The sequence below is a fragment of the Coturnix japonica genome, chromosome 4 (genome assembly GCF_001577835.2).
Source record: "Coturnix japonica isolate 7356 chromosome 4, Coturnix japonica 2.1, whole genome shotgun sequence".
NCBI lineage: Eukaryota > Metazoa > Chordata > Aves > Galliformes > Phasianidae > Coturnix > Coturnix japonica.
In genome coordinates, this window is record NC_029519.1 from 2,287,348 (window position 1) to 2,300,164 (window position 12,817).

Sequence of the window (12,817 nt, forward strand, 5' to 3'; positions counted from 1 at the left end):
TCCACAGAAGCCAAATCACTCTGCTGTGACTCAGTTTCCCTGCACAGCGATAAGCTTACAAGCTATCTGGCAGTGCACAAGCATCACCTTCCTGTACCAGCCTGCCTTGCAGCGTGGGATGCCAGGTCAGCCTGCAAGGCAGCGAGGCCATGGAGCACAGCGGCTCCACGGGGACAACAAATCCCTGTGCAAAGGGTGCACACAGCATCCAGATGGATCCACCCCTCCGGATTCACAGCAGGAGGGGCCAGGCATGCTAGAAAGCCACGAGTGGCAAGGGAATACCGGGATCATCCCAATGTCACTACACTGGAGCCCATTCAGACCTGGTAGCACAGCTGTGATCCACCACTTGGCAGCACTGTGGTTCTCCCTGGGATGGGGTCACTGCAGGGCGCTGCTCGGTGACCCTCAGGGGTGGGAGGCCCAAACAGCTCTGGAGTGGGGCAGGAGGAAGGGAGCTGCACCCAGCAGGGCAAGGCATGGGAAGAATGGAGGGACAGCAAACAGAGGGTGCAGGGCTCGCTGGAAACATCAGGAAGGGAAGATGAGAAGATGGAGGTGGGGAGGGGTGGGAAATTATCACCCACCAGCCCTGCTCACTGTCTACCCTTGCAAGCCACCCTTCTCGCCTGCTGCTGCTGGTGACAGAGCATCTGCATCCCTCTGCCAGCTGCGTCCTGCCCCCGTGCAGGGACCGGGGATGAGTCTGGGTCAGCATCACTCTGCTGGGGTTCCTGCGGGGCTGCAGACCCTGGGAGAACACAGCACAGCTCCGAGCAGCCACATCCTGCAGCAGCACGAGGTGACGTCAGCCTGGCCGGGCGCTGGCAGGCAGGACACGCCATGCATGCAGCCTGGGCTGCTCCAGACACCGCCTGGCTCCTGCAGACGCCGGGGCCTGCTACAGCTTATCTACAAATTGAATTTCACACTGTGTGCCCCCGAATCAGGCACAGGTGCTGCAGGATCCACCCTGCCCCTCCGCATCTGTCCTCCTCATTCATGGATGACTCTGGGGGCAAAGCTGGGGGCCAAACCCCACCACAGCCTGAATGATGGAGCAGAAGATCACAAAGAACACGAGGGATGGAGGGTCGGCTCTGAAAATCCCTCACGCTTGTGAGGACTCGAGGCTGGGCAAAGCAGCAGTGAGGAAAGAAGGCTGTTTAAATTTAATCCAAAATGTATGTTATATTTTTCCCTTGTAGCTTTCTCCTCCCCTGTTTTCTATCTTCAAGCATGAAAAGCGGAAAGCCTAAAACCTCTGGCAAAAAATCCTTTAATGTGTTTTACTGTAAAGGCTGCCTAGTGTTAAGAAATAAGCTGAACCAGAGCGAATCAGGCAGCCTGTGGATGCCCGGGGAGCTGAGGATGGAGCAGGACACACAGTGGGCCACAGGGGCAGTGGGGACAGGGAAAGGGAGGGCACTTGTCCTGCCCTCAGAGCAGGCAGTGCAGGGCTAGCATAGAGAAGATGGGGAAAGGTGAAAATGGGATCTCGAGTGCCCACTGTGTGCAATGAGCTCTGGGGAAGCAGTGGGGTGACAATGCAGCTTGCATGAGGTAGAGCACCCCGTGCTCTGTGGAATACCCTGTGCCAGGGGAACAGCTCAAAGTGGGGTGGGATAAGGGCTGCCCCGCTCCCCGTGCTCCCTGCTGGCTCCCCATTGTGAGGATAACGGATCAAAACAAGGGCCCACTTTGCCCTGTGTGCTTTCTTGCTGTTCTTCTGAAGCACAGGCAATTTGCAGCTCAGCGGCTGGCCAAGCGCATCTCTGTGTATTTATCGGTCCTCGGGGAACCTCTTGTCCTTCTTGAACTTGTCCCATTTCTTCTGGAGCCAACAAAAGGTTTCACTGTTCACAACACCTTGTTCTGAGGACTCCTGTGCCCCGGCAGCACACTGACTAGAAGCAATACCCCTCCTCCTGGTTTGCACCTCCTGCCAGCAGCATTTGATGTGACCTTGTACTTGCATGGAAAGAAACAGAGAGCAGTTAACCTCCATCCCTGCTCTGCTGGCCTCCTGTGATTCCTGTACATGTATCGTATCCATCTTCTGTTGTTTCTTTTCCAGCCTGAAGAACCCTGCCTTGCTCAATCTGCACAGATGCTGTCAGCCCTCAGATGGCTCTTGCTGCAGCTGCACCACAATCTTGGCACCTGAACACCCCAATGAGCCCCCCAAGCCTTTGGATACAGAGACCTGAAGCAAACCCTGCCTCTATCGGGTTCCTTATCAGCTCCGTGAGCCCCAAAGCTGCAGCTCATGGGCACTGCCAAAGGGCGCAGGGCAGAGTGAAGGCAGACAGTCACTAGCAGAACAGCTCCCAGCGCTGGGTCCTGGCTGACCCCATGGTGACCGACCCACAGGTCGCACTGCGGGCTCCAGAATGCTCCTCCTGCTCTCTGCAGATTGTTACCTCGGGCAAAGCCCCAGCAATGCTCTGCAAAGGAGGAACCCTGACATGGAAGGACACTCTCAGGAACCCCCTCCCCATGAGCCCTGGGACCTCCCCATTGCCCAGCTGCCCCACACTTTGCTGCCCCACACTTTGCTACCATGCACACCAGGCACCTTACAGGCCGTGCTCACACTGAGATACGTTTTGGAGGCAGCAGATGTTTCTATGCTACTCTGCATTTTGCAGTGTCAGGAGCAAGGCTTTTCACCAGCGCTCCCAGAGCTCCTCACCAAGCAGCCCCAGCCCAAACACCGCTCCCAGCACAGAGCTTTGCTCTCACACATCCCCCCATGCCCGATCCCTGCGGCGCAGCCAACACAGCAAACAACACAGAGCAAGGGCAGAGCTCCCACGTGCTGCAGGGCGAAGCACAGAGCACTGCACCACCACCTCTCTGCTGAGCCCAGACAGTGCCTAAACCAGCAGCTCACCGGGGAATGCTTCCAGCCGGGTCCTGGCAGCTGCAGCCACGAGCTCGGCTGCCTTCCACAGCTCCTGCTCCATCTCGGCTTCCCCGTGTGAGCTGAGCAACGTGGGTTCAAATCGCCACCGCGCTGGAAGCCCTCAGAGCAGAGCCTGCCTATCCCTGCCCTGTGCTCTCGGGCACCCAGCGCTGCACTGTGCACATCCCCACTCAGACCGCCCGTGCCTTGCTGTGAATTCCGTCAGCTCCTCCACGGCCGCTCCAGCAGCAAGTTGTGCTCCACGGTCCCACCCACGCCGCCTCCCAGCAGCATCCCAGCGTTCCCACCGGGACACACCACCACCACCAGGGACCGGGCAGCCCCCACCCCGTGCCCTCTCTCAAGGGCTCACCCCGGTGGGAGCTCCCCGGGACCGCATCCCCGCCCGTATCACACGGGGGGGCCGCAAAGAGGCCGACCCGGCTGCGAGGTGCGGGATGCTCAGCGTCCCGTCCAGCAGCGCTGCCCCGCACGCGTGATTCGTGGCCCAGAAGGGCTGTTTGGAGGCGGATGGTGCCGAAACGGCACAGCGCTGCACGGGCTGTTCCCGACGCTCCATCCGCCGCCTCCCGGCTCTGCCCCGTGCTGGGGAGCTACGCGCCCGCAGATGTCCAGCCCAACTCCGCATGGAACCATGTACAGGCAACCATGGCAACCGCACATGCGAGCGGCAAAGCCGAGATCTGGGCTAAACTGCAAATGCAAATGAAGCAGAGACACGCACGGTGCTAAAAGCGTGACCTCTAAATGGCAGCGCTTCACCGCCGCCCAGACGGCGGCTCCGGTGGCTGCGGCTCCGCGCTCCGAGGGTGGGATGCTGGGGGGCCGAGGGCGGCACGGCGCTCCCCGGGGGCTCCGTGCGGGCACTTGTGCCATCAAAGGACGGGACGAGAACGGCAGCGGCGAGGGGGGCGCGGCCGGGACGGGCTCGGGACGGGGACGCCGCGCCACAGCGGTACCGCACCGACCGGAGCCCGCACGGCGCCCGGCTCGGAGCGCTGAGAGCGGACGGACCCCGCGCGGCTCCGCTCCCGCACACACGCGCCGCCCCGCACCACGCGCTCGGGGACCGACGGGCGCGGCTCCGCGCGGCTCTGGGGTCCCTCTCGGCGCAGCGCTGCGGGCGGAGCGGGAACGGGATGGGGACGAGCCCCGACGAACCGCAGCGCAGCGCAGCGAACCGCACCGAACCGCACGGCACCGCACGGCACCGAACCGCAGCGCAGCGCAGCGGGTGGGTCGGGCCGGGGGGGCCGCGCAGCTGGGCGGGCGCACAATCCCCCTTTCAGCCCGTCGCCATGGCAACCCGCCGGCTCGCCGCGGCCGCTCATCCGGCCCCGTTAACCCCCGCCGTTACCGCCGCCGTTACCGCCGCCCGCCCGCCCCCGCCGCGCCGCCCCGCACCGCGCACGGCGGCACCGGGAGCCGCCGCCCCCGCCGCCCCCCCCCCGAGCTCCCTCCCCCCCGCCCCTCACGTCCCCCCTCCCCGGTGCGGACCCCGCGGGGCCGTCGGGCCGCACTCACCGTCGGGGGCGGCGGCGCGGTTGGTCCATCCCGGGGGCGGCGGCGGCTGCTCCGCGCCCCGCGCTGCGCTCAGCCCGGCCCGACCCCGCACCGGGAGCGCGCGGCGCGAGCACGGCGGGGGCGGGCGGGGGAGGGGCCGCCGTCGCTGCACCCCTTCGCTGCCGCCGGCGGTACCGAGCGGCCCCGGTAACCGCACCGTCCCCGAGCGCTGCGGGCGTCGGGAACGAGCCCGGCGGCACCGGTACCCCCGGTACGGCCCCACCGGCACCGCCGCACCGCTCGTCCTTGAGCGTCCCCGCGCCGCTCCGGGCTGTGTGTGCGGCCATGGGCGGCCCCGCGGTGCCCCCCCCCGGTGCCCCCCACACCCACCCCGGCCGCAGCCCTGCGGTGCCCGCACCGCCCTCACCCATCGGGGCTCCCCCCGGTCGTGTTGCCCCACAGCCACGGGAGCAGCCCCCGCCCCTCCCACCTCCCGGGGGGGTCCGTCAGCTCCCTTTTGGAATCCCCACTTCCAGTCTCAGCCCTTGGGCCGGGCACACCCCCCACATACACACACACGCGCCCTGTGGCACGCACAGAGCTCCGGGCTCAGCACACACAGCCCACGGAGAGCTGTGCACCGTGACACAGTCCCCCCAGCTGCCCCCATTTCTCTGCTGTGCCCCTGCAGCACAGGGATGCTCCGTGCCACGCTCAGCCTCCAGCAGCAGCCACCTTTCCCCCAGCCCACGGCGGGGCACCTTGCTGCTTCATTCTGCCTGATGGGATTATAGCAATCATTGGAAGCAGGGCACGGATTTGGGTCTCTCTGGATGCGTCTGCCTTCTCTGCAGCTCTCTGCCATCGCCAGGGCAGCGTCAGCCACGGTGTGTGCTCACAGTGAAGGATGTGCTGTTGCCAGCAGACACCTCTGTGTGTTTGGGGCTGCCAGAGCTGCAGCCCAGACCTGGCGAGGGCTCTGCAGAGCGGCTTCCATGCCCCATTCTGGATGCCTGTGCCCAGGGCAGGCCATGATGGCAGCTCTCCTGCAGGCCACTGCCACGTGCACAGTGCAGGTAGGAGCAGCCGAGGGGGTCCTGTGCCCCACAACTGCTTATACATGGACTGCAGCTCAACCATTCCATTACCAGCCCACCACACAGAGCTGCCCTCTGTCACCCCCGTGCTTCAGCCCAGTGCCCACCAGGACAGTGATACCCGCACTCCTGTGTGGGCCATCAGCCTCAGCTTCAAGGCTGCTCCCCTGCTCAGCAAATCCAGCCCACGAGGCTGCACCCCCCCACCACCATCTCACAGCACAGGGAGTGCATGAGAGCCTCTCAGCTCCTGCGGGCAGCCATCGATTTTCTCGCACAACACCATTTCTCACAGTGCTGACAAGCTGCACTGCCCACGGGGACCACTGGACGGGAGGGGGGATAGTGGGGGAGTGCATGGGGCAGGACCTGTTGCTGCCCACCTGCTGCCATTTAATGCGGGGTCACTGCAGCCCCAGGGCCCGGGCACAGCTGTGCAGCATCACCCTGAGCCCACTGAGCTGCAGCCTCCTGCAGGCCCAGCATCACCCCCACAGCGACACGTGTGCGATAACCCCCTCCCTCCTCACCCCCTCTGGCCGTGTCTTAAGCAGCATTTAGCCACAGCTCGAGGAAGGGGCAGAAGGGCTGGAAGCTGTCAGAGTTGCTTACAACCACCTCTGCTCGGCACAGCCAGGGGGGCCGCAGGGCACGCACCAAGCTGGGCACGGCGGCCGTGCCCTGACCCCGCACCCCCCGCAGCATGGAGGCAGGCGGGGAATGGCCGCAGCGCGGGGCCACCCAGGGCTCTGCCACCATCGCCGCGCTCCCACTGCCGCATTTCGCCCCGCTCCCGCTGCCGGCGAGCAGCGGTGCAGGACGCAGCAGCCCAGACGCCGCTTGGCGCAGGCTCAGCCGCCTCCCAGGGCCGGCAGAGGAGGGGGCCGCGGGCAGCAAGGAGAGGGGGGGGCACACGGGCAGCCCGCAGGCAGCGCCCAGCTCCCCACGCTGCCGCTCTCACGGCCCCGGCCAGGATGGATGGAGCACAGCGAACGATCCCGCCTGCCCCAGCCCGGGCTACTCTCGGGTTGACCGCGGTAGCGCTGCGGTCACGCTGTGGGTAAACAGGGCCCCGGCGGGCAGCTGAGTGTGCACCCCGGGACTGATCCTCATTGAAGGGGACAAGCGGCGATGCACGCAGGAAGTCACCCTGCACACAACCGTCCGATCTCATTAGCGAGGGAGTCGGTCTCCATCAGCTCCATCAGCCCCAGCCAGCAACGCCTCCATCCCCGTGCAGAAGTGCAAGGGGTAAGCGGGGTGCACACCATGGAGCTGGCCTGGCAGCCCGTGCTCCCAGCAAGGAGCACCTGCAGCATCGGGCACAGCCCAGCTCAGCATGGGAGGCTCTGCCACTCCTTGGGGCATTCACTGAGCACAGCCGAAGGCTCAGCACCACCATCCCTCCTTCCTTCTGGCACCCGCTCATCTTCACCCTGCTGTGGCCTACCCTCCCTGCTGCAAATAAGGCTCATCAGCTCACTTTCCCTTACATCGGAGGTCCCGTGGAGCTCTTTCACATGCCCCTGTAAGACTCACCAGATTCCACCCACCCAGAGCAGAGGAAAAATAATGGCCAAAGAAAACAGACCAGAGGAACTACAGCTCTGCTGCAGAACTGAGGAGAGGGGGGTGCTGGTGGGGGTGGTTTTCAGGTTCAGAAGACAGCAGTGAGGCAGAACACTATTGCTCCAGCTAAGCAAAGCCTGGCACACACTGACAGCTGAGACTCCACAGCAGCAGGCTGCATTAGCTGGGTCAGAAGTTGGGAATCCAGCACGTGAGCCACGCAGCAAAAGCAGTGGGGAAGGAGCTGACATTGGAGCCTTGAGGCTTATTAGCAAAGCTGTGCCAAGAGATGAAATGTTCTGAGTACATTTGGGCTGCAGCTCCTCCCAGTCTTGCAGAACACCAGCTCTGGTTACTGACAAGTTGGGCTCGGTAGCGCTCAGCAGCACTCTGCTTTACCTCCCTGTCTGCTCTTAAACCCCTGTCCAGTGGCACACACCATGGAATGCAAGCAAAGCTCTCCATCAGCCCACAAACCCCATGGAGTTTGCACAAACCCAAACTGCTCTGCCCCAGCAACACACCCATTCAGCACAGCAGGAAACACAGACATCAGGTCCACTGAGGAGGAGATGAAGAGCGCTGTGCTGAGGTGGTGCTGGGTTGCACTGGGGAGCTGGGAGAAAAAGCAGGCTCTGAATACACACTGCTTCTGCAAAGTAAGCTCTCTGTATTCATCCGAGCATGTCTGTAGTACAGGGATCATCTGGTATAAATTAAGTACAAAATTTTACAATGTCTTCATCATTATTTTAACAAAAATACTAAAAACCGAGTAAAAACTGAAAGCAAAGTGGGAAGGGAGACTATCGGCCACAAGGGATCTCCAGAAACGGTTGTAGAAATGGGAGAGTAGAAACATTTTCTCTGTACAATAAAACCATCCTCCTGGCATCCCGCGGGATGGGCAGCACAGCACAGCACAGGGCACGGCCTGAGGGCAGGGCTGGCAGCAGCCCCCAGATCCCGGGTCTGGCTGAAGAGCTGCATCCAGCCCACAGTGATGTCCGCATCCTGGTCCAGGCTGAAGCGCTGCAGGTCAGTAGCGCCCAAAGGGGTTGCTGTTCTGCTGTGGTTGTGTATCTGTGGAGAGTGAGAGTTGAGCAGTCACAAGGTTTTGTTCCGGCCAGAGGATTCCCCTCCCTACGCCAGCAGCCCGGCTCTGAGGCTGCCTCACAAACACAGGATACCCCTGTGCTGCTCCTGTGCCCGAGGCTTTACGCTCAGAGCACGTAACAGCATCCAGGTACAAACACAAGACGTGACCATGGGACTAACAGGTGGCACAGAAGGGGCAGGAAGCACGGCAAGGTTATCCTAAGAACCTCATCAGTTCCAAATGCGAGCACTGGGTATCACCAAACAGAGTGGTTGGGTGCTGTGTGATTAATCAAATCCCAATCAGCATTCCTGCCACTACAGGCTGCATAAAGGCCACTGCGACCAGGCCAGCAACCCTGCCGGACAAAAGCACAGACAGGATCAACCCGAAGCCTCCCAACCCAGCACACCCTGAGCCCAAGGTACCCTTGTTCCCCTCCTACGAGACGTTCTTGGTGATGTCCTGCTTCCCACTGCACCCCAGACACTACAAAGACGAGCTCCAGATGGCTCTTGGTGGAACCGATGCAAACCCACTGAGGTAGCATGGAAGCTGCATGCTGACACATGGCTGCATTGGACCCACGCATCCGTTCCATATAAAACCCCGCTCCGCTCGCTATGCAGGCAGGATACAGAAATGTGGCTATTCTGTTATATTCAGATGCTTAAATGAGATCTCCTTAGAACTCCAGTGTCCTGGCTGGGATCCTTGCTCAGCCTCGTGGTTTGTGAATCAGCCTAGTAGCAAACTTAGCACATTAGAACTTGTGTTTTCTCTTTTTTTTTTGTCACAAGGACTGAGAACTTTCTGTCAGGGAGTAAAGCGTAAGAGCCATCACTTGGCCATTATCCGCTGCAGACATTTGTCATGTGCGAACCCTATGGGAAAGAAACACCTCCTCCTCGATCGTAACAAGCACTTCCCAAGCACAAGCCTGCTCTGAGATGTAACCAATTTAAGCAACTGAATTAACCAAGCAGATAGATCAAAATCTGCCAACTGCATTTTTTTCCAGTTGACATTGAGCTATGAGCATTCACAGCCTTGGCTGCCGCAGAAGTGGTGGCCCAGCACAACAAAAGGAGTGCTGCAGGCTCACAGCCCTTTCCCAGCCCCCACCAGCACACCGTTACAGCTCACCATTAACACTTGCACAAAAGCTGTGTGCTTTATCCGTGGGCATTTTCATAGCATCACTGCCATTTTGTATGGCACAAAAGCCAGGAAGGTTACAGTAAAGCAGCAGGTGGTGCAGAGGGAGCAGTACAGGCACCGCGTTCTGCTTCTACCTTCCAAGCCAGCACTTCAATACTGATTATAAAAGTGCTTGCACAGTGGCAGACCACAAACACCATCCATACCTTACCCTGCCTGTGACAGCAGCCACAGAAACCCATAGAGCACAGTGAGCACAAAGCAGTGCTTCAGACTGCAATCCCTGCCTCCAAGAAGCCTGGCCCTGACCACAGCATCTCTGGGTCACCCACCAATGAACACCCCAGGACTACAGCCTTCCTGAGCCTCTCAGAGGTCATTCACAGCACAGGAAGCACCTCTGAATGCCTTAATACTGCATGAGAGCCTCTACAAAGGCTCAGCTCCCTCATCACTCTGCACGCAGCAGGTCTGGAAGGTTGTTTCCGTGCTGGCAGCACTGTCTGCCTCACTGCTGTGCCCCTTAGAGCCAGGGGCTCCACATCCTTATGCCACTGTTCTGCTTATGGCCTCAGACAGCGTAAGGTTTGGCCTTGCTTTCCTGCACCAGGGTAGCTGCAATGGAGAATGGCAAGGAAAGAGACTGACTACAGACAGGATGAAGAACACCAACAAGGCTTACTGGAAAGCTGCTGTTGAAGCTGTCGAACGAGAGCAGCTGTTTGCTGCTGCTGCTGTGTCTGCTGAAGGCCCTGGCGCTGGAACTGCAAAGACAGAAAGTGAGTTACAGCCACAACACCTGGCTGGCAGCCTCAGCGCTCACACAAGCCCTGGGAAAAGCAGGGGAAGGAGAAGGGGGAGGATGCAGGTGGAGCACAGTTGGGTTTGTGATGGACTATCACTTCCCTCTGTCTCCAAGGGAACACTCACAATGGGCTGTTGGGGGGGAAGCGCCTGCATCCCCAGCCCTGGGGGCTGGCCCTGCGCCTGCGGCTGAGGCACTGTGGAGACCTGGGGCTGCTGCTGGGGCTGGGGCTGTGGTGGTGGTGGTTGCTGCTGCTGCTGCTGTTGCTGTTGTTGCTGTTGCTGCTGCTGCTGTTGTTGTTGCTGCTGCTGTTGCTGCTGTATAGACAGAAAAGAAGGGTTATCAGAGCACTGCACAAGAGGGGCTGAAGGGGGAAGATCATTCCATCACAGTAACATACTCTCACACTACTTTCCTTACAAGTACCCAAATTACACAAATTTCACCAGGACCTTCCCACCCCAGGCCAAGAAACCATGTGAAACAAAGGAAGGGTAACAAAATTCTTCTGCAAGATGAAGCTTCAGCAGAAGGCAGGAAGAGAACTACAAATCTATGGGTCAGCTGGGGAATAACTAGGAGCACACACAGGTACAAGAATAGAAAACCACTAAGAGCAGTCTCCTGAGGTTGGCTACTTCAGCTCCTGCCTCCCAGGAAGATCAGCAATACCTGCTTCACTGACTCTTTGCCTGACCTGTTCTAAAAATACTTCCAAACACATCAACAGAGCCCCTGCAGCCTCTGTACGCAACCTACTTCAGGTCATGGTCTAAGGTCATTTCTTGTCCTACAGCCAAAGTAGCTGAAGGTTGTTTTTGTGTGTGTTTGCTTCCAAAAAGTCAAGAGTTGAGAAATTCTGCTCATTTTCCCTTCTCTAACTGAAAACTCAGCTATTTCAGCCCTGTCTCCTCTCATACATCCCCCAGCTCTCTGACCCACCTCACTGCCCTTCTCTGCCACTCACAACGGGACTGCATTTCAGTAAAAGGATGTAGATAGAAGTGAGTGCAGCGCTCCAACCTAAATGCTGGCAGAACTTGTTACAGGGAGGAGAGCACACAAAGACAGAAATATTCACACATCTCGAGGAGCTTCATTTCTCCCCAAACAGGTTTCATCATCTTCAGATATTTCTCCCACCTGTTGAGGCAGCTTTAAAGAGCTTCTAGCAAAAACAGAAAACCACTACAGCTGTCATAAAAAACCCCATGGTGATGGTAGGTACAGTTCTGATCACTGGCACAAAAGGGAACAGTTCAGACCTCCAAGAGACTCAGAAAACAGACAGAAACATGATCAGGAGAAAGGACAATATCTTAAGAGAGAGGTTAGATAAACCTGACCTGTGAAAGATGCAAGTGCTCCCTAGGAACACACTGGGCAAGCAGCAGAAAGAAAGAGGAGCCAGTAAACAACAGGACACGGCAGACAGGAATAACTGGACACCAGAAACACACTGAAGCTTGGATCAAGCACTCTACCCATCAAAGGGAGTGTGTTTCTAGACCAGCCTCCCAGCTTCCATCTTAAACCAGTTTGGTCACTTAGGTTCATGAAAATGCATGCTCTGACCTGGATAAGCAGATAACAAGCAAGCAGGTAAGTGACAAAATGAGCCAGGAGATCCCTCCTGATTTAACGTCCTACGTCCAGCTGACTACCACCCATGGGAAACAAACCAAGAGGCTACACAGCTTTTCTACAAGATGCTGCATGATGACAGTCAACTAAAGCATCAGGAGTCTGTTGTGCATCTGGTATGCCCCTGATAACACAGGAAGAGCCACCGTAACTGCAGACATCTTGGGCACTCCACATCTTTTTTGAGCAACCAAGCAACGTCAGCTAAAGGTATACATGAATTTACTGAGCTAGGAGAAGCGCTAGCAGCTTGTCCGAGGGATATTCTTTTTCTAAATACAATGGGGAATGCCAAAAGAAATCCACTGAATAGTCAGGAGGTGCTACTCATCAAAACAACTCGAAGCTGCTGACCACACTACAGGAATCTCCCATCCAGAGCAAGGCAGCAATTCTCAGATACTGCTGACAGAGGCACTTACTCTCAGCAAAGTAAGCATCATTGCTCTGTGCCACTTAAAGGTTGTCCATGTTCTACAGGCTTGCAAGGCCTTGTTGTAAGGTACATAACTCACCAAGTACCCCCCAAGTTCCTGTTTTTGTGTTTCCCTTTCAATCCAATGCATTTCTGTAACTCTAAACTGTACGCCATATGGGTATTTGTTATTCATAAGGCCATAATGCAAATCTATGGAATACTTCCATCTGTTGGCATATGCGAGTGAACTTAAGCCGAGCTCTAGACCTAACAGCTCACTGAATCGTTGGGTTTTTTTTTTTATCATCTACTGTTAGATGTGGAGTATCTGGTATGAATCATGAATCAATCCATATTTCCTGCCCCTGGAAATCATGATTCAAACTTTGATCTTGTGGAAATACAGACATGCCCCTGAAAATGATCTTATAAGAAATAATTCTACCTACCCTGGTGTGGACATGGGGATTTTCATTTTCTCTCTAGCTCCTGCAGCACTTCTATGAAAGCAAGCTTTCTGCATGATCCTAGGGGCTCAGCTGGAGCAGGAAGAAGTAGGATGCAGGCCACAGAAGACTAAACAGGCCTT

At 58.1% G+C, this 12,817-nt stretch overlaps 2 protein-coding genes across 4 annotated transcripts in view; both read right to left on the reverse strand.

Moving 5' to 3' along the window:
* Positions 1–4,572, reverse strand: part of NLGN3 (neuroligin 3) — a 30,417-nt gene extending 25,845 nt beyond the window's left edge. For 2 of the 3 annotated variants that reach the window (XM_015860184.2, XM_015860180.2), the window contains exon 1: positions 4,457–4,572. The gene's annotated coding sequence lies outside the window, so the exon portion shown is untranslated. The remainder of the gene's footprint in view (positions 1–4,456) is intronic. The other variant, XM_015860185.2, reaches the window with a different exon arrangement.
* A 3,179-nt stretch (positions 4,573–7,751) lies between these two features.
* The window catches only part of MED12 (mediator complex subunit 12), a 33,596-nt gene continuing 28,530 nt past the window's right edge, over positions 7,752–12,817 (reverse strand). Inside the window, exons 42-44 of the mRNA XM_015860124.2 lie at positions 10,292–10,483; positions 10,044–10,125; positions 7,752–8,184 (exon numbers count right to left, since the gene is read on the reverse strand). Of these exons, the coding sequence (XP_015715610.1) occupies positions 8,141–8,184; positions 10,044–10,125; positions 10,292–10,483 (318 nt within the window). The 3' untranslated portion in view covers positions 7,752–8,140. The remainder of the gene's footprint in view (positions 8,185–10,043; positions 10,126–10,291; positions 10,484–12,817) is intronic.